General features: G+C 35.0%; 2 protein-coding genes across 9 annotated transcripts in view; one reads left to right on the plus strand and one right to left on the minus strand.

Moving 5' to 3' along the window:
* LOC106171223 (epidermal growth factor receptor kinase substrate 8) overlaps window positions 1-4,563 on the plus strand; it is a 31,370-nt gene extending 26,807 nt beyond the window's left edge. For 7 of the 8 annotated variants that reach the window (XM_087012987.1, XM_087012771.1, XM_087012885.1 and 4 more), the window contains 3 exons: window positions 1,158-1,293; window positions 1,452-1,623; window positions 2,247-4,563. In XM_087012987.1, coding sequence (XP_086869113.1) covers window positions 1,158-1,293; window positions 1,452-1,623; window positions 2,247-2,362 — 424 coding nt within the window. In that variant the 3' untranslated portion in view covers window positions 2,363-4,563. The other variant, XM_087012944.1, reaches the window with a different exon arrangement.
* A 1,191-nt stretch (window positions 4,564-5,754) lies between these two features.
* LOC106171258 (plastin-2) lies at window positions 5,755-20,469 on the minus strand. The gene is made up of 12 exons (XM_013551536.2): window positions 20,232-20,469; window positions 13,819-13,977; window positions 12,966-13,135; window positions 12,494-12,589; window positions 11,869-12,076; window positions 11,486-11,671; window positions 11,284-11,358; window positions 8,599-8,806; window positions 8,234-8,410; window positions 7,720-7,946; window positions 7,267-7,410; window positions 5,755-6,960 (listed from the first exon to the last, which is right to left on the minus strand). The coding sequence occupies exons 1-12, from the start codon at window positions 20,301-20,303 to the stop codon at window positions 6,790-6,792; spliced, it is 1,893 nt and encodes a 630-aa protein (XP_013406990.2). The 5' UTR covers window positions 20,304-20,469; the 3' UTR covers window positions 5,755-6,789.
* Window positions 20,470-21,771: the final 1,302 nt, after the last annotated feature.

The raw sequence follows: 21,771 nt of genomic DNA on the forward strand, positions 1-21,771 counted from the left end.
AGGTCCATTATCTGTTTTTAATACCGAAGGCACACCTAACTCAGCAAAAACCTTATCCAACCGTGGGATAACACTGTGCTGAAGTTGAGGTTAAAATTTCAACAATGACATACTGTGTGTATTCATCAGTTATCATGAAAAGTTTGTGACCACTAGGTCCCTCTCCAAAGTCAGCATTACATAAGTTCTGTCCAAGGGTCGATTGGGAGTTCTATAATGCGAAGAGGCTTTTGCGTGGTTATATTCGTTGAAATTTGGCAATGTCTACACAATTTCACAGTGTCCACGACAAGTTTTTGCATTTTAGGAAACCTGCATTTTAGGAAGGCTGTAGGCCTTGATTTTAATACTTGAAACATGTAACGCTCGTCTTGGGTGTGAAAGATAGCATAAGTGCCTTCTTCTTTTGCGGACTTGTTATACCATAACCGACAAATACATTGTTTTTCAATCCGTTCACCCATTTTGTCCATCTAATGGCAAGGCCTTCTGACTTTCAGTCAAGTTCATGATAGGTAGGTATCTGTAAAGATGGACTGGCCATTATAACAATTCTGCACAGGCTGTATCGAGCTATACTGTTATCATTGAATTTCGTTATAGCCAATGTCTGTTTTTGAAAGATATATATTCTTACTTGGTTTTGCTCCCTTGTGAGTCTGTTCTTTCCTTGTCACCAGATATAGTATTGGAACAACATACACGTATAAAATTTAAAATGTTTATTTACAGAAATTAAAAGGCCATGTCTCGCATGCCACATCACATACATAGTCTCCACTTCACTCCAAGGACCTTTAACCTAGACCATGTGACTTATTACACCACACCCATCTCAGAGTATTAGTTCAGACCTGCACAAAATTGGGAAGACCTGCAGATTTCTTGTAGCTCAGGTCCTTCAGAATTTTAGTACTTCCAAAGTTTTCCCCATGTCTTACTGGGAACAGTTAGCCATTTAAAGTGCACACACAAACTTATAAACCGTCACAAACATTGGTTAAAAGAAAAACTAATGTTTAAGACAAATTTGGGCAGGAATTTTTTTTTTTTTTTTTTTTTTTTTTTTTTTTTTTTTTTTTTTTTTGTTGGGGGGGGGGGGGCTAAAAGAAAATTGGTGCTTTTAGCAATTATCCTTTAATTTTAATCCATTTCAGAGTTGTGTATAAATTAGATGAATATGATGGGGAATCCTTATTCAAGGCTAGCCAAGCTGAGCTGGAGAGGTTAATAGGAAAGGAACAGGGGCAGAGACTTGCAAGCCAAGTACTGGTGCAGAAAAATCTTTCTGGGGTAAACACATCTCTCAAATGTATTATCAACTTAAAAGTCATTTTGTCATGGTAATATTTCACCATATTTCATAAAACACATCTGTGTATAGATTGAATATTATTTGTTTGAAGTAAAATGTTTTTTGTTTAAAGTTTTGAGAAGAACATTTTTTCCAGTTCAAGGATACCAATAGTGGCAACAATGAACTTGCAGCAATTCTGCAGAAAAGAAAGCAGCGTGCAGACTCATCAGAGAATGGGAAGCGAGACTCTGGTCTTGGCAGCCCCCCTGATTTCTCTCCTGCCACCCCACCACGCTCTGACTATGACCAATCAGACAGTCTGTCAGGTTTGTTATAACTTTTCTATTTGTTGTAAAAGTTTAATTTCTCTAAAGTTCAACTGCGCAAATTGCTTTTTATGTCATTATTTCATAAATATATGTTAGAAATATAGTTAAAAATGCCCTAATGAAAAAAATCCCAACAATATAAAGTTATACATATAGACAAATGGGTATTGTCCTATTCAGAAAATGAAATCCTTATTTTTGTTTAAGAATTGCTGTTCAATACATATTATTTGTGTTGTTTTCAGTGTCTTCTGCCGATGAAAGAGCAGCAGTACAGTCATTGAATGATGTGTTGAACCACAATTTCTAGTGTCCCTTAACTAACTTTGCTACCTCTTAGATTATAGTTCCATAACAACCGTACCTCAAGCTCTGGGATCATTTTAGGCTGATACATCATAACACGAAATCTAAATAGTTACTAGTTTGGTCAAAATTGATCAGTTGATAATAACAATTATTGAATCAAACAGAAAAAAGTGTCAAAATGTCACTTTATTAAAATGAAACCAGACATGTCTCTGATCATTGTTTCGAATTGGCCCCCTTGATTCCATTGATCTTGTAATTTGTGCACACTTGTCTGATTTGCTGACCAGTTTCATCTTTGTTGTTGTCAGTGTCATCAGAAGACCAGCCCACTGGCAACACATTGAGGGACCAGCTCAGACGACAACGCAAAAAAATCACTACTAACTCTCCCCAGGGTGGTAGGGAGCGGTTTTCATACTACTAATACGGTGAAGGATGCAGGGTGCTTGAAGAGGTTGCTCCATGTACACATATGGCAGGGTGCCTATGATACATGTTACTCTTCATAACATGCATTTGTGGGTGTTGTACTCTGAATTCAAAATAGAGATCCACTCATGATGAATACAAGAAGTAGACTATATGACTGGTGATGGCTGCTGCAAATTTTAACTGCTGATGGGCCCACAGGAACAAATAACTACACGACAATGAAATCTGCTTTCAAGAGAAGTTTTGTAAGCTACAGGTCCCTCAAACATGTTGTACTACAGAGGGAAGGAGTTAGGATATGAAAATACATAAATCATTAACTAAATTTATTCCATTATGACATTACTTCAATGGACATATGATGTGGTAAGGTGAGATTTGATAATTTTGGCATTATTGTCACACACTTTGGGCAAACTAATTGGGTTTTTGTCTTCCCATGACACTTAAAAATGTGTAAGTTCGTATGATTTGATAGCAAAACATTTTTTATGACCAAAACATGATTACCAATTAGAATCTATGATGTTCTGTTGTATAATATGAGGAGGAGAGTGAAATTCTAGTCTTTACTTGTTGGCATATCCCAACATGAGGTGCTGGGCATCATACTTTTTGTATTTCTGTGTTTATTTACTGCTAGTTAATTTGTTTGCATTTCTTGTGATAATTTATTGGTTTTCCCCCCGATGTATTAAATAATTAAGATAATTTGACTGAATATTTTGTGTGGGGCTGATGTGGCTCTGTTTAATCAAGAATTGGGCATGGAAGAATTTTGGAAGTATTTTTTATGAAACTTAGAGATTGAGACAGACATTTGAAAAATGTATCAAATTCAAGAATAAAATCTGAAACCCTCTTCAATCAATATCTTTCTCTTACATTCAGTTTGTAATCAATCAGATGCTTTTCAGTGAATCAATGAAAAAAGATTCAATTGATTAGATTAATGTTTACTCATAGTTTGAAACTGATCATATTGCTAAAAGATGTACTTATTTTACATGTACTCTTCATTCCATGCTAAATGTTGCTTGTTTAATATTACTAAATATATGCACAGACTACTGTATAGAGTATAAAAGCCAATTGTTCTACTGAAATGTAATCTGATATGTCGGATGTATAATTAAAATAATTTGTATATATTTATCATACTGCAATCATTTATTTGATATTATCTGTGACAGCAAAATTGCATGTCAGTGAATTTATGTTAAATTGTGGCCCTCTCTGCAAATGCTTGGCAGAAGGCATATTGTGCATTTCCTCAATGTTTGTTTGATTAGAGAACAAGACACCGAATTGTGCACTGAAGAACCAACAGTGAGCAATGTCTGCATATGTTTGTGTATGTGCATTAATGTATTACCAAAACACTTTTGCTTTGTTTAGATGCTACTTATGGATAAAATCATATTTGTTATCTGTGAAATTTACCTAGTTTCCGTTTGCTCTTTTACAATAGATCATAATTCATACCAGGGCGAAAGACTTTCTAGAAAGATATGTGACCAAGAGTGAGATTTGAGGGGAGGGTTATCAACTCTTAATAATCTTACACTATACAAAACAACAATAAAACTGGAGATTTTATTGTAATTTTGAGCTTTACACACTTAAGTACAGCCGATTTGTCCTGAAGGGGAAAATAAGAGAAGGTTTTGACCCTGAATTGCTCTTTAAGCACAAATCGACTGCAGTAGTTAGATTGCCATCTTTATTCATACATATATGGGTTGTGTATCAAGACATAGCCTGCCATGTCTATGAAGTTTTGCTAATTATATGCATTGGCTATATTAGAAGTTATAAAAAGGTACCAGTTTCACTATTCTTTTTTATATAACAACAAAATTATACTGTGCCAAAATTACTAATACAGAAGCAGGGTTTTATCCAAAAACTACAGGATAATTCAGCATTTTTAAATGGAGTTACAATATTTCATCAATATTATTTACATTACATATCAGTACAAAAATGTGTTTGCTAGTATAGAATGTTGCCTTCACATATTTGCCATATTTCAGTAAAAATATGTTTAATTAAATTTCTCTGATCATCTGGGAATTTCAGTCTGATGTATCAAGACTCTCCCAAGTCGAACAAAATGTAGCGTACAAACTATGCATTCTGTATTTTGCTTTCAAAAATGAATAAATAAATTGTGTAATATTTTGTTAAAAATATTCTTCTTTGTCTCTATTCACTGAATGCATGGCACAGTAAGAGAATTAAATTGGAGAACCCATAATTCTTGGTAAGAGTCAGTTAAAAAAATGCAGTAGGCCTGGAAGATGAATGAAAATTAAATGCATTTAACTGGTGCCATCTAGTGCATGAAAATGATCGGCCAAATAGATGTCCTTTTTAATTTTACAGATTCATAAAAGTAAATAAATCATACATGAGATCAAACACAAGTCGAAATTCTTTCATATCATTTAAGAATTTCATCAGCTGTGTTATGTCATAAGAATTTTATCTTCAATCAACAGCTGAATATTTAAATAATTTGCCTGAAATATTTTGATGTCTAACAGAGCATCTTTATCAGGGAATGAAGCTATCCAGGTAAATAGCCTCTATACAGGAGATATGTTTGATGTCCTGTGTTCTGTGATGACATTCTCTGCATAAAAATGCAGGCCTTATAAACGGATTAGGCGTTATCTAATTCGAGCCTCAGATTTGTGGGCACAAATACCCATAACTACCCATGTGTGGCCTATACAGCCAGAGGCCAGGCCAAATTGTGTAATAAATGCTAAGCTAGTGGTGAGTAATTCTATGTTTGGGTTGTTCACTTGTGACTGGATTAATTGGTGCATTAATTGGTGCATTTGTGCTCACAGCTCTAAGGCCCAATTCACACCAGTTTTTGTTTATGAGGCTTGTTATGGCTAAAAAGTCAATCCCAACTTGTGCAGATACTCACACATTTTTCAACTTGACAGACATCATGCAGTGCTATTAGTCTTGTTTGAGGCCCTTTTCACAACCAAAGTTGATTAGCAGATCATACATGGCCAAACCACTTGAATGCTTGCTGTGTAATCCACGTGGGGAATCGATTTGGTGTTTTTTAGGGATTATGTTACAAGTTTTAAAGTAGGTAGGTAATATTTGATCCACAGATAAGTTGGTGCACGGATCACCTGGTTCTGAATGTGGCCATAGGCTATCTTGGATGAGCCCCATTCAAATGGTTTCTTGTCTTTTCTGGTTCTCCAAGAACATCCAAGCACAATGGTTTGGGTAGTTTCACTATTCTTAGTTCAGTTATAACTATTTTATAAGCTTGGGAATAAAAAGGTAAATCTATGAAATGGCGATGCATGTTTTGAAGAAACAAAACAAACAAAAACAAATGGGAACTTGTATTGTAAGATTTATTGTTAAGATGTTGATCAAGCAGATGTCACATACAGATGATGGAAGACAAGTCCCTTAAATAGCTGGAACATTAATGAAAAACTCAAAAGTAAAGCAAAAAAAAAAAAAAACTGCAACATTCTACAGGTGTATTTTTCCAATGATCTTTGAACCTTGGGGAACATATCAGACAAAAACCTATTTAAATGGTGAAAACTACAATATTAATATAACTAAATATATATCTATATATATTATACATACTAAATCTTGGGAAAAATGTGAAACGTGTTAGTCACTGGAATGTACATAGGAGTTTTTACTGGATGATTGGAATGAAAAAGTATTTCATTTATCTTGATATGACTTACATGAATATACTTGGAAGCAGTTTTATATATGGGAATATGGCCAAACAATAATCATTTAATGCTGCATACTTTTCTTGTCCAGTTCTCTTTCCATATTATTGTTTTTCAGTGTTAAATAATAATTTGGTGGATTTAGCATGACACTAGAGCATAAAAAATATCACAATAAACAAAACATTCTACATGTACAGGTTTAATTATAGGAAAATGATCAAATATAAAGAACAGTCAGGATATCAATATCATTCCTCTGTATATAAATCTATAAAACCAATAATGCAATTATACTTTTATCTATAAATGATGATATATCACAATAATTCTGTTTGGGCAACAGGTGAGAAAACTATTCAATCCAACAGAATGGCAATTAGTTGTAAATTTTTAAAAAATACTAACACCCAAATTTCACAGAAACAGCAATTTTTTTTTAGTTATTATCAAAAGTGTAAAATGGAATTCAACAGTTAAATTACTGGCAATTTGAAATTTTAAACATATGATAAAACAATTCAAAAACATGTCAAAAACCCTGTTTTAAGGAAATAAAGTTCTTCATTTTAGGCAAAAAATGTCAACTTGTTTGTTGCAATATAGGCAAAGGTCAATTGACATTAAACAAAGTCCTGTCTTCCATATTAACGCCTGGAAGTAGTGTGATGATATTTCAGTCTTCTAAGGACACTTGCTTGCTCTGCATGTCTCGGATCATGAGACATGCAAATACGGTCATTACCATCTTTGGCTTGACTTCCATGATGTCTTCTGGTAAGGCATAAACTTTGGCTCCAATCTTACGTGCCATTGAGACGGCATATTTAGCATTTGCAAGCTTCTCCTGGTGAAAAAGTTTAACTTTGTTAGCGCTAGTTTTTTCACTGGATTCCACCTTGTATATAATGTTGACACAACCCTTCATGAAACAAATTATTTTTCAAGGGTAACTTCAAAGATTATTCATATTACAATCCTTATAATCATGATACTATTAATCTTTGAAGTTATTTCTGAAAACTATTTAGACTTGTATTACAATGTACAGTTCAAATAATCTCATTCCATGTGTGCAAACATACTTGCGAGTGTGTTTGTTAATAGATCTATTCAAAAGATCATCTAAAATCAAACATTTTCCATCACTTACTTCATCTGATGCTCCATCTTTAACCAAGTTATACTTGATAGAGCCTGGCTTGATGGCATCCACCAGATCAATAACGACCTTCGCATCAGCTATGGTTGGATCTTGAAAACTAGCAATCTGGGTTGGTTTTTTTGCTGCTGACAGCTATAAACAATGAAATAAAAGGCATTAGAACTGTACCATGTAAAATCAAGAATTCCACATCCTTAAGGGCACTCTGTCAGACTGGGAAAATGGAAGAAACCATCAAAAGCAGGAATGAAAACATGAATGTTGATAAAAAACTTATAAATAGTTTGTTTTCATCCTTGCTAAACAAAACGTTTTGTGAAAGACCTGTTTTTAAACATTTTATACAAGATCCTGCTAAAATTCCATCCATGTAAATAATGTATCTCACCACTCACTGTAACCATATATATGCCTGTCATACAAGGCTGTCAAGTATTTTACCTTTTCATTGGCCCATTGTACTATCTCTGTCTCAGCAACAGCTTTCCCCTCTTTCCCATCAGATTTTTCACTGAGCTGAGCCAGAATACTGAGGGTGTAAGCTCTCATCAGTTGCCAAACCAGCGCCAGGGTGAGGGTCTCATTGCCTTCGTGGATGTTAGTACCCCCAATGCCAACCAAGGAAAATTTCATCTGCTTGCCAAGGTCCACTGCATAGTTGCAGTTCTCTGAATGCATTGTAGAATGAACAATTAATTGGAACTGACAACAGGCATGTACAGTTTTTTCAATTTGTACTTTCTCTTCTATATGTAGTTTCAGTGCAGGCTATGAATATGTCATTTCACTAAATCAGTTTCCCTGAATTTAATTCCTTGGGAATTATATTATCATTTTAATGCAAAGATAAACAAAATCATAAGGGAAATTCAAGAGAGTATCAATGATCAAAATAAGAAAACAAATGAGGCAATAACAGTACTTTCATTCAAATATTGATATAAATTTAGATTACCTATTTTCTGAAAGTTCATTCTAAGCTTCTTGAAGACTTTTGTCACCTTGTTCCAATCCACAATACCAGGTTTGATCTTGTCATACAGCTGGAACAACACAAGGGCATCCCTCAGGTCACTGTACAGGTGGTTTACAAAAGGATTCACACCCATACTGTTCATCCAATTGCGGTAGGCTGGAAAATGGTTAAATTTACATCAAGAACTATTTCTTTTCTTATTCTTGTTCATAAAAGGGACTATGTAAAAATTCAACTAGTACTTACTTGAAACCAAAAAAATCATTCATATATTTAAATTTTTTGAAAGCACACTGATATTATCTTGACACAAATTTTACAACAATATGAAGAATAATACTTACTTTTTTCTTCTCTAGTTTCCTCTATTACTTCAAACTCCTTATCCGTGGGAGGTTCCAGGGCAGGGTAGGTATTGAACAGATTGGCAACAAAAGCCAGGTTAAGTTTGTAATTGCCACTGACCACATCTTTGGCTGACACAAATGACTTACAGTTGATCTTGTCAGCTTCATCCAACATCAGCTCTGCACGCTGTGTGTCATTAGGCTCCTAAAGGACACATTACAACATTCACACCAATATTCAAGTTAACATGAATTTGAGATTGGGCTTCTATATTTTCTTAGAATTACAAAACTTAAATTCTGATCTCACAAACATAGGACAATGCAAACACCTACTATATGTATAACCACCGATATAAATAATTAGTTGAAAGTGACTGACATGGGCGTAACTAGGCATACGCACGGATGCACTGTGCGTACAATTTTTTGAGCCAATCATGATATTATTCTCTATAAATTTAGTGTATTTTTCACGAAAAATAATCGAAAATCCTCTTCGATTGCAGGTTAGAGTCACCTGAATGTACAAATCTTCTGTATGAATCGTATAAGCACCATTGTTCTGACGCCCCCCGTCTCGTTTGCTTTCACAGAACTGAGGTAAATAAACAATACTAGCTACCTCCAGAAGTCCTATCTTAATCGTCCATCTAGCTGGAACTTCCTTTGCCTCTTAATTGGAGGTTTGAATGCCCTTCAACTCTCAGGTAGCCTTTGTCTTAAGTGTCGAATGCACACTCGCTGGCGAGATTTATCTCAGATAAAAATCTACCTGTGTTATTTTCAAAGAGCAGTTCCAGCAGACCTGGGGACACTAGATAAAATCTGGACAACGGGCTTTATAAGGAGCCAGAGAAACAAAAAAATATTTCCTGCAAAGCTCTAAAGAATTTTGACACGGACTTGACCCAGCTTAACCCTCTAAACTAACAGGATGATATGGGCAATTTTCACAAACAAACAGAGCTTTATCCTGTAATATAATTGTTTGATTTTGGATGATACCATATATAAGTTCAACTTTTAGAAGATTCATCATTAAGCTGACCATGCAGGGCCGTAGCCTGAGCAAAATGCCAGGGGAGGGGGGGGGCAGTAAGCGGACACGAGGGGGAGAAGCCCCCGAGGGGGGAAGGGGTGCCTCCCTCCCACGGTGTGGAAAATTTTCAAAAACTTAATGTATAATACTGCATTCTGGTGCATTTTAAATGTTATTTATTGGTCAATCGGTCAATCAGAATTCAGAAATTGTGGGTTCATTTTGCCATAAGTACAGTCATTTTTTCAACACAACACGGAGGATGAGCTTTTTGGCATAAACTGAGTTGGCTAAAAACAGTACACCTTTGTAAACAGATTATTGAATGATTGTCTAGTGGCCATGAGTGCCTTTTCTCACAGAATTAATACCAACTTTGCAATTATTTTTTTTTACCTTTGCGATCATTTTTTTGGCACCCCAATTTCCAGGGGGGGGGGGCAGCTGCCCCCCCCTGCCCCCCCGGAGGCTACGGCCCTGCCATGGATAGCAAGAAGGTGTAAGAATCCTACAACGATCAACTGTTCTTAAGATTATTTTCTGACAAATTTAGAAGGCTGGATGGCTTACGATTAAAAAAGTCTTGACTTGTCGGGGTAGCTGTGGACGTCGTATGAAAATCCATTGCAGTAATTTGACGTATGAATATTATACTACTTTGTAGTGCACGCTGTTTTTCAGTCACGACGTAACTACTACCTAAAGCTTACAAAACACAATAAAATGTTTCCATTGACTTTAAAATATATAATGCAGAAGTGACAAGAATCATCTACATTCGGTACAAAACACGTGTAGGCCCTAAATGAAATATGACCTAACTTGCCGCCAAATTATGAAAGGGGACACCTTTCGGATCTTTATACGTATGGCACCTGACAAAGCTAATACATAACAAAGGCAATTTTTATATCTTCGGCGAGAGATTGTTCGCAATCCGAAAGAGACGAGAAGGCAATTTTCATATTTGTTCAAGAGACTTCGTTAACCGAGGATCGGGAACAAGAGATAGTTACCGACCGCAGCGAGATGAGAAGCCAATTTTCGTATCTTCAGCAGGAGATCGAGCATGATCTGAGCGAAAAGAGAAAGCAATTTTCACATTCGTTCAATGGACTTCGTTCGCAGAAGATCGTCAGCCAGAGATCGTTCGCGATCCGAGCGAGACGAGAAGGCAATTTTTATATTCATACAAGGGCGTTCTTTCGTGGAAGAGCGTGACGGGAGATCGGTATCAATTATTTTTAACCCTCTTTCCCAATGAAATTTATTATTAAAAAAAAGATTCCATTAATTTTTACCCCACTTTTGGAAAAGTTTGAGGCCCTGACATTTTGAAGTAAGATACAGATGGCAATTATGTATGGCCTGTACCCCAATCCCGGAAAATGCGTTGGTTCTGGGTGAAATAATTTACTGGAACTTAATTATATTGAGGGAATATTTTAAACTTTAAGTAATTATTTTATAAACGGTGAAAACTAAGCTATTATATTTGGCACATATAATTTAAACTGCCCTTCATCTTTTGCGTAAGTCGATCTACATTTAGCTATGCCTGGGAATTTTAAAATTCTGTGCGTACAATTTTAAAAGGTCTGGTTACGCCCCTGACTGAGCAAGCTATACAATCAACTTACTTGTAATGCATTTGTGTGGACTCCTTTTTCAGGGGGTGCAATTTGGCCCAGCAAATGAATGTAAGCCACAGAGTCCTGGAATTCGAGAAGAAATGTTTCATGGAAATGATAAGATCTTTTTCTGTGTAAACAACCAAGCTGTCTATATTTTATCTAATGCATAAGTGTTTTCATGATGGAAAAAACTCTCAGAAAAACTTACCTTGATGTCTGAAGTGAAGTTGGAAATTTGACGTCCACAATTTGCATTGCGCAGATGATAGTTGACCCAGCGTATCAGGATGGCCTCTGGTGATAACTTCATCAAATCTTCTATGGTTTCATCTTCTTCCAACAGAAGAACCAGTCCAGGGAAGTTCTGCAGATTGATGTCACTCAGGAGACCAATCTGGAACAAAGGGCAAACAAGTTTAAATATATTTCTTTCAGAGATGCAGTGCTTTGATAAAGTGCCAAAATGAATGGATTTGTCCCAAATACATTAATATAGTGGACAGATGGTACATCCTATTAATAAATAACAGGTTGAATTTGTACGTCTGACAGTAGTTTACCATATACATGTAAAATGATTTTTCTGCTCACTCTAATAACTTGCCACAGCAACCCCAGCAACAAGTGTGGTTTTCCTTTGTCAATATCTTCAGCTCCAATGTTTACAATGTTACAGCCAATGGAAGAAGCTGAGTTGAGAGCCAGCATCAAGTTTTCATGTCTCTTGTAGACGTTCAGGTTCTCCTTGTTGATAGCCCGTTCATCAATGGTGTCAGGCACAGAAAGATTGATCATTTTACTAAAATTACAATACATTACAAGAATATATATATATATATATATATATATATATATATATATATATATATATATATATATATATAAAATTAGTTTTAGGGAATCTTTAGCTGCCACTATAAATAGTTAACTATACACCATCCTCTTAGAAAAACAGAAAAATACAATAACAAAGATTGTCAAAAAGATATTTACACATTGTTCCTTTTTTCTACTTTTTAAAATGAGAAACCTTTTGGACTCGATCTCCCTTTTTACTAGACAAAACCTACTAGTGAATTTAAAGTAATAATACTGTCTGCGTATTTGAGCACAACAAACACTGAAAATATTTGGATTAGCATCAGAGTGAAGCTAAAAAATATGGTGTCAGCTCTCTTCTTTACTAAATGCATACAAAAATGAAATGTTTCCTCACCACAACAGTATCCCATCTTTACATTTCTCGTAGAGATCTTTGCCATCTTCTTGAAGAGGCAGGTACTTAGCACATTCCTTATCACTGGTCAAACCCCTGAAATCATATTGGTTCCGACCTGTTAAAATTCTGGATCATCAAAATAAAATGATAATTTATCTTTGATGAAGCAACAATACTACATTTCAGACACATCATTGTTCTTCAGATTCCAGTTGTCTTAAAAGGCAAAAACTTCTTCTTATCCATTTTTTGCTCAATCATCAGCCTATAAAGCTGCTGGTAATTACCTTCAGCTGAAATTAATTATTATAAATTCCTGTATGGCAACTTGAATTAGAAAAATTATTTGAAAATATGGTAAAAGAGCTTTGAAAAAATCTTTTCTTCAAAAAGCCAAATACACAAGGAAAGATTTCCATCCAAGTAAGGGGTGAGCTGGGTATAATAACCTTGTGCTCTAGCATTCTACCTGTTAATCCAGTTAGAGAAAGCTATCTGTTCTTCAATCCGGACAGAGTGTGTTGTTCCTTCACTGGATGCTTCTGTCATACCACCATGTGTCTCTAAGCCTGATCTCTTGGTTACCAACTTCTTAAACTTGCGTCCCAGATCTCTGTACTCAGTCAGGTCAGCACACAACTTCAGAACAATCAATATAGCAAGTATTACATAATATATATATAAATCAAGTTAATTCACATTTCAAATTGTGTATTTATAGTTTGGTGACAGAAGTTAAGAAATAAATTACCATTAATAGTAATACTTTCTTATACATGTAGTGTACATGCATTAGGATCAAAAACAGACCTTATAAATGGAGTAGGTGTTTACTAACACTACCTGCAGATCTTTTAGCACCAACACCCATATTAACCACTAAACCCACAAATTAACCAGCACACCGTAAAATTATTCCAGAGCGGATGAATGTTAGTGCTAGGAATCACTCTGGTAGTGGTAAATACTTTTATGGTGTGTTGTTTAATTCATGGGTTGAGTGATTAATAGGAGCCTTAGTGCTTAAAGATCTGTGGGTAGTGTTAGTAATAAGGTCTGAAAAACAAAAGGAAATTCCACACCATTTTTCCACTCTGGCTATAATGTCCTCATTTGGAAATCTTTTTGCCACTTCTACTTGTAATTTTGATTGAGACTTAAACAGGGGTATTATTGTTTTTTAACTGAACATCAAAAAATGATGTGGGAGGGGGGGCACTAGTAAAAAGGCCTTAAATTTCATACACATGAAATAAAATACTCATTTGGGGGAAAATGATCATCTGTATGACCTGGTGACACTCCCTGTGTTTACTACCCACCTTTTTAAATTCGTTATAATCCAATTTGCCATCTTTGTTTTCCCGGTCATATTTATCCCTCAGTTCACGAATTTCATGGCCTGGCAATTTGAAGCCAACGGTCTCCAGGGCAAACTGTAGCTCATCCAGGCTAATATATCCACTGCCATCAGCATCAATCTGAAATTAGAACCAGAATATTAACATTTAGTCATCTTTTTGCAAGTTATCTACAAAATAATATTCACCATTCCTTATGGTGTTAAATACCATTTTAGCAAAATTTTCTAATGTTCAATGTGTATGTATGTCCACAAATGTCCTTGTTCTACCTTGCCATCTTGAAACTGCATTTGATGAAGAAAGGTATAAATGTCAGTCATTAAAAATTTTTTTATGGTCTGGTTAGAATAATAAATGTATAGAGTGAGGTGATCTTTTGTTATCCTGACTGTCCCCAGCTATATATGCGGTGTTGCAAGAAACTCCTTCTGTGACCACCAGATGGCAGTGCAGCTGCTACAATAAGGGATATTACAACAATTTAAAGACTGCCCAAAAGATTAATACATGTACAGATGCTGAGGAAATTTCACTTTCATGACATACCTGAAAGAAATGGAACAGCTTTTCCTATCTTTCAGCCCCATATCACACAATCTTATCTCTGCATCTCTTTTGAACAAAATCACACAAAGTGTATCACACAAAGTATGACACAGGACAAGGGATTTTGCTCAAAACACAAGGAAGTGTCAGGTCCTAGTGAGCAGCCGACTTTATTACCTTATATGGAATATTTAGATGACCTACTGTAGTTGGCAAATGTCCCCCTTCTTCTCCAGCATTTATAATGAATTGGGCATAGTTCAATGAGATACCAAACAGCATCTCTTATCCAAATGTTGACAAAGAATGCTTTATGTCACCTTTTTGTTTAAATCCTATTTCTATCTTATGTACATGTAGCTATTTATTAATAAATTAGGACATCTCTTTGAAGTACATGTAAAAATTCAAAACAAGTAATGCAGGTGCTTAGGCTACTAATTATTTGTAACACATGCCTGCTCTGTATGTTTACCCATCACGATACGCTTTTTATACTCCTGATCAGGCATATATATGAACTTATGTTGATACTAAGACATGAGTAGTTTACTGATGTATCTCTTTGATATTCAGAATGCATAAACATCACACGACAGAAGCAATTAAGCTCCATGCATGCAAACTCTCACTGCCTTGGAATTTGTTGCCCAACTCATAAATAAATAAATATAGTTCACCTGGAGTTGCAAAAATACTATCATAAACAGTCAGAACATACCTAAAGACATTTGCACTGAGCACTTATTCATGTTATTCATTCATCCTTCATGACTCCTGTAATAAAGATATTCTGTGAGACCTCAAGGTGTCACTATATTTAAAAGTTTAAGTTTACATGTAACTGTCTAACAAATTGTTGGTATCTCTTGATATTTTCAACATTTCTTTTACTCACTTACTTTTTCTTCGCTTTTGATACACTAAACATATATTATTTTTATCTGAATTTCTTGACATAAAATAAATCAGAAATGAAATCAGGTCTCTTTTGATCATGTTTCATATTTCATATCATCCTGGTAGATAAATATAAGCAGAGGTCATAGTTTTGTCTAATCTCATCCGTCCCACACACTGTATTGATCAGGTAATCACTATGCAAACACTTACTGAACTCTGCAAATATTGCATAAAACCAGATCAGCATATTATCTGTTCAAACTAAAAACTCAATATTATATGCTGTATGGAACAAAGGGCCTCCTTGACAACTGGTTCTGAATTGAAGAGGAGGAGGATAACCTACCACGCCCCAGTAGTAAGGTCATCAAGTTTTATCTCATCAAGGAATATGGCAGATAAGTTTTTGGGCATTAGTCCTTTGGCAAGTGCTCTCCTAGAAACATTATTACACCCCCAACCCCCCAAAAATAAACTGAAACTGAAATTCACTTGCACTTCCAACCAATCCTCTCCCCCCCCCCCCCAAAAAAAAAAAAAAACTTTCTTCTTTTAATTTCAGACGACTATATCAAGAAAAGTCAATGTACACTCCAGCAACTATATCAGCATATATACCAGTGCTTGCCCAATGACGCCATTCACGTCCTGAACAATTAGAAAAGCTACTGGTACAGTATATTGTAAACCCCTCTTCATGTTCAAAATAAGTAAAAAACTGTCACCTGTCACTATTTATTTTACCTCAAAACATAGTTTAATTGGCAATATTCATTGTGTTTATTAAGGGCCTAAAAAAATAACTGTGTTTCTGGTTATATGCCTAAAAAGTTAGGATGGGTACCAGTAGGTAAGGAATTTTTATTATTATTATGGTTATAATCAAGTATGCTCAAGTGTTTTTAATGATGTCCTATTGCAAAACAATTCTCTGAAAACAAGTAAATTGAACTAAATTATTTATATACTGTAGAGTATGATGTATTGCATGCAAGTTGAAGTGTAATATGCAATATCCTCCATTTTAATTAAATGCTTCTGGTACTTTTGGTTTTAGTTTAATCTGCCATGCTTCAAACCACTATACTAATCTATAACTGCACCTTCCTAATACAATACAATACAATACAATACAATACAATACAATACAAATACAATACAATACAATACAATACAATACAATACAATACAGTACAGTACAGTACAGTACAGTACAATACAATACAATACAATACAATACAATACAATATAATATAATATGTCTGTTTTGCTTCTGTTTGTAGTGCATGCCTGGTAAATGGCTTTGGTTAAACCTTCATATGAAAACTAAGTGGTATCTTGCGAACCCTGTGCGAACTGTAAGCCCCCTTAGCAAGTAAATGTCGAACTATCTGATCAAAATAATACTGCTATTTTTCAATGATTTTTTTTATCAATTTTCTGTTATTTTCAATAAAAACATTAGGGTCAGAGGGTATAGGCTAGGTAGTGTTTTGAAACTGAAAACACTGGTATTTTTTTCTTAGGTCTAGTTCTTTTCTGCCTCACTATATGCAATCTTAGATATTGCACATCATTTTTGTGTTTATAATATCAAGAAAAATACATGTGAATATAGTACACCATTTTTTACTTATTTTCCCCTCATTAAGTCACCAGATGCCAGTTACTTCCCCTTTCAAATACACAGGCGTAGTCACTGTCTGAATTTCAGAACAGATGCCTGGCATCACAAGTGACAGGCTGCAAGCTCTGCCCTCACATAGCTGGTAAGGGCGGGCTTGAGCAAATGTTGACCATTGGTTGAAAGACACTCTGCCCACCAACCCCTTTACTGTCTTATCTGAGGTCTTAGCATCTCAGAGTGTTGACAAACTAGGTGGTTACTTAGTTGCCAAGTGCTTAGTGCCCTGCTGAGATATATAATATATACAATCTCTACCCGCTTACTTTTGAGACTTTTGACACACCTTTTGTATTGAGCAGTATCTGAATGAGTGAGCACCAATATCAGGTACTTGTAAATGTATTGTTGTTTTTCATCTGTTCCCACAGGTAAGCCAAAGAATGTGCAGTCTGCTTCCTGGTTGACAGACATAAAATGTCTATGAAATTATACTTCCTTTTTAAGTCTTTTACCAAAATAAATTATTGTTATTCAGTTTCACTTTATTTGATGGGAAAATAGTCCTCATAATCACTTACCATCTTTTTACATACAATATATACAATGCAAACATCACAAGTTTCTTTTTTTTGTTACAATCAGGCAAGCAACTTCAAAACTACTTCAATAAAACTGATACAGTTTGAGCATATTAAATTCATCATTTATTAAGTTCTTCTGTAACCTGAAATAGTCCTCTCTCTATCATCATTAACAGATCTTATTTCAAAATTAGAAATATAATCAGGAAAATGTGGAAAGACAAAAGGACAATGACTAGTAATCACTATCACTAAATTGAAACTAAAAGCAGAAGTGATATTAACCTGTGATTGGAGTGTGATAACCAAAGGCAATTACTTTGATCTAATGCCAGCAGTAAGTTGCATGCCAAGCTGTTGTCATACACTGAGGCCAATTCCCTGTAAGGCAATACACTTGATACAGATTTTTTTTCTTGGTACAGATTTTTTTTCCAAAATGTTTCCTTTCACATTCAAGGTTCTTTTTTAATTAATTAATTCTGTATTGCCATACTGCTGTGTAACTTTGTTCTGTACTCTAAACACTTCCACTCTTCTTTATATTTTTTATTGAATTGGATATAAATGGTTTCAAAAACTAGTCTGACATCCTGATGCTTTTAAATATTTGACTCAAACAACAAAAGATTAATCAGCTGTGTTTACAAAAGAAGTCACAAGATGTTCACGTTTCATTGAATATATTAAAATCAGTCAGCTGGTCTTAGTCTGCCAGTGAATCACAATCTTGTCCAACCTCAGACAACCCAGATAGCTCTCTCTCTCTCTCTCTCTCTCTCCCTCTCTCTCTGTGTGTGTGTGTGTGTGTGTGTGTGTGTGTGTGTGTGTGTGTGTGTAGAGAGAGAGAGATAGAGAGCCAGAGAGAGTGGGCCTAGGATGGAAATATTGACCATTTTCATCTGACCTATCAGTGAATCACTTGCTGAAAAGAGCACAGGAAGCCCTCCTAATGCCAAGTATGGCAATAATAGCACATTCAGCCTAAGGTTAAATATGACTGGTGCCAGTCTTACCAGCCATGACATGACAAATTTTGTTACTGGACACCATGACAAAGGCCATAAGACAAACCAGACACCTCACTGGTAATCACTTTTACACACTAAAATTTGCTTCACTGAACATGAGCTGCAGGCAGTTATATCAGTCTACTAATGAAGCCACGATAAATGTTTTGTATTTGGTCAAATTTCAGGTTTTGCCACTGCATCCAAAAATCTACATGGATATTTTAACTAAATATTGCATTCTGATAACAGAAATGGACAGATCAATTGCTGTCAAGAAGCAAGTTAATAAAAGAGGACATTTCCACATTTTACTCACAAAATTTTTCTAATATCAAATCAACCCGGCATTTTGAAATGAGATCTCAAGACATCCCTCTGTGTACAGCACTTGGTTAAAACATGTAACATATTGACAGAATGGCAGGCAAAAATAGAATATTCAGTGAACATGTACATTGTCTTGTCACAAAAAAAAAAAAAAAAAAAAAAAAAAAAAAAAAAAAATAGATTTAGGGGAAATGTGCAGATTATATCTTCATGCTCTGTGTATCATCAATGGTACCATGCTTCTACTTCTGTCTTCATACATGTGTTTGTTTGATGAACAAGTAGGCTCGTCCTTAAGGGCTTATTTTCAAATTTGAACAGGCATTATTGAAAAGCTAAACCTCTCAAATTTTGCATAAAGGTGCAATATCATTTAAAGAATGTGTTGTAAAGTTCAATACAAAAGGTTTTGTAAATTTTAAAATAGAACACTATATATGCTGCAAACCGTAATGTTAAAGCCTTTAAAATCTAACAGAAAACTGTGAGTACACTATGATGCCACTGTGATGCTGGGTGATTTTCCAACGAGAAATATTTCGTAGCTTATGCAAATGTTGAAAAAATAACCATGCAGATAATTGAAGATTTAATTATCAACTTTTAAACTGTGCAATCAGACAGTTAAAATCATGTATTTCTGACTTTGACTTGTCAGTGTTAACAAGTGTACTGAACAAATTGTAAACAAGCATGTGAATGCCATGTTTGATACTTTGTATTAGATGCTTTATTTTACTTGACAAGGCAGTGTTTGTGTAAGGCATGCTGGGCAAAAAAAAAGAAAAAAAACAATAAAAGGACATACTTCCAGTTTTTGTCCATTCACTGAAGGCTTTGATTTCTTGAAGGGTGAGTCTAAGTTATAATAAAATATTAGGGAAGAAGCAAAAAGAGGACCCCTTAATCCCCTCCCTTATACTGCTTTCATCTTGTAACATACTTAAAAAATAAGACTTTTATATATACTTATTAAACATATAACTGATAATCATCTCCTTCCATTTTTTTTTACATTTGCAGGTTCACTACAACTTGTATTGGTACGAGTATTTGAAAGAAACTTAAAAGGCATACACTTATGTCATTCAAGTTGACCCAGTGATTCGTTTGACACAAAAAATTCCACACAAACATATGCAAAAATTACATATGTAGCATTATATATAGGAGACAAAATAAATACGATAATACTGAAACCGAATAACACTAACTAAACCGGCGTTTCATTCAGAAAAAAATGAATCGTTGAATGAATTAAAAATACAGGAAGTGAATTATGTTCAAGTTCGTTTTGTTTTTAGTCGTTGTCATGTTGTTAATTCTTAAACATTCACATGCTGATACCTAATTATTTGCTATATCAGTACTTACAGACTGAAATTGACTTTTTAAGTCATCCTCTTGGTCTACGGTTAACGCCACACTCTGCCTTATCCCCGCCATTTTCAGTTCAGTTTACAGGGTGGGACGGACTGCTCACGTGACCTAGGACACGGAAGTACTGTTGACACAGGTGGCACTTTAGGTGTATTGTTCCAACAAGACGATCTTAAGCTGACGACTTTTACCTTTTAAACTTTGGTGTTGCAGCTGACACCTTACTACATTTAATAATGTCCTATCTGGAAGATTAGGGACTTTTATTATCAATGAATGTGAGTCACCTACCTCACGCTGTTGTGCTTTATTTTTGAGTCATCGCTGTATTTCTGTCAGGTCTCTTCCACAAGAAGATCCGGTTTTACAATTACTTCTTTGAACAGTACGAGTTTAAGTGTTACTTCCTTTGAATCACTCAACTTTTCGAAAATATTGTAAGGGGATACATGTTGAAAACATCAGATGATTTGACTTCCATTTTTTCATTGTAATAAATTAAGTTTACTGTAAGCGACTATGATATGTGCGTTACAAGTTTCTGGAAACAAAATTGAAAATATGCTCTGAAATAACACATTTCATATTTTTCTGAAAAACTAAAAATCGATAGTGGCGATAATGTCCACATGATAAAGCTTAAAACGTTGAACATCTACGTCATTTTTTTTTTATTCGGCTTTTCTAGCTGTTTTTAACACGAGCATGCACACACACTAACATATACTGTAGGCCTACTGTAGGCCTATATACTTGAGTGTCGAAATTTCAAAATCATGAGGATCAACTAATCAACAAATATGTTGAGGATCAACCTGCAAATGGTGTCTCCAGTTTTTTTTTTTTTTTTTCCGGAGAGATAAAAGCCCCATTGCACAACCTTGAGGGCGAACCCTGACAAAAAGTACTGTAAATTTTAGCAATAGTCTGGATGACTGGTGCTATATTTTGGCCAAATTGCTCAAAATGTGGAAAAAGCATGAAACTTGGCACAAATGTTCTTTGGTCTATGCTGATCATTTTCAAGGGCAGTGCCCAAAATTTCAAAGCGTTGCTTAGCAACCGTTGCTATGGAAGTGAATTTCCTTAGTAACAAGCTAATTAGACCTTTCTTGTCCAGTTTAAATGGTTTAGAAATGCTAATAACTATGTTTCAGGGCATCACAACTACATGTATCACTAGACTATTTAAAGGCAATTAAAACCCAAATTAACCTTAGCCACGATTGCTAGGCAGCATATTTCCCTAGCAACAAGCATTTAAAGTTGCGTTAGTCTATTAAGTAAGGCAAATCTATAATACTAGCTAAGAACTACACTTTTGAGCAAGATGTTCATACTTTTAATCCAGTAAGTTGAAACAATTGTGTTTACACACATCCGATCAAATACATTGCCAGTGCAGATACTTAAGGCAGCATGTTCGAAGTTAGTAACCAGCAATTTCCATGCTTTTATCACCTTACGACTCTTTATAAAACTTTGCAATAGTTAAGGCGTTAGATTCTCCCTTGTATGTGCAATATAAAGTGCA

This window comes from Lingula anatina, chromosome 1, assembly GCF_051362555.1.
Source record: "Lingula anatina isolate TDL-2025a chromosome 1, LinAna3.0, whole genome shotgun sequence".
Taxonomy (NCBI): domain Eukaryota; kingdom Metazoa; phylum Brachiopoda; class Lingulata; order Lingulida; family Lingulidae; genus Lingula; species Lingula anatina.

Excerpts from the sequence above, each read along its gene's own strand:
- LOC106171258 (XM_013551536.2), bottom strand. The coding sequence starts at position 20,303 with ATGGCGGGGATAAGGCAGAGTGTGGCGTTAACCGTAGACCAAGAGGAT. Across the intron at positions 12,077-12,493 it reads AAAGATGGGATACTGTTGTG|TAAAATGATCAATCTTTCTG; the intron begins GTGAGGAAACAT and ends TTGTAATTTTAG. Across the intron at positions 7,947-8,233 it reads AATGAACTTTCAGAAAATAG|AGAACTGCAACTATGCAGTG; the intron begins GTAATCTAAATT and ends CAATGCATTCAG.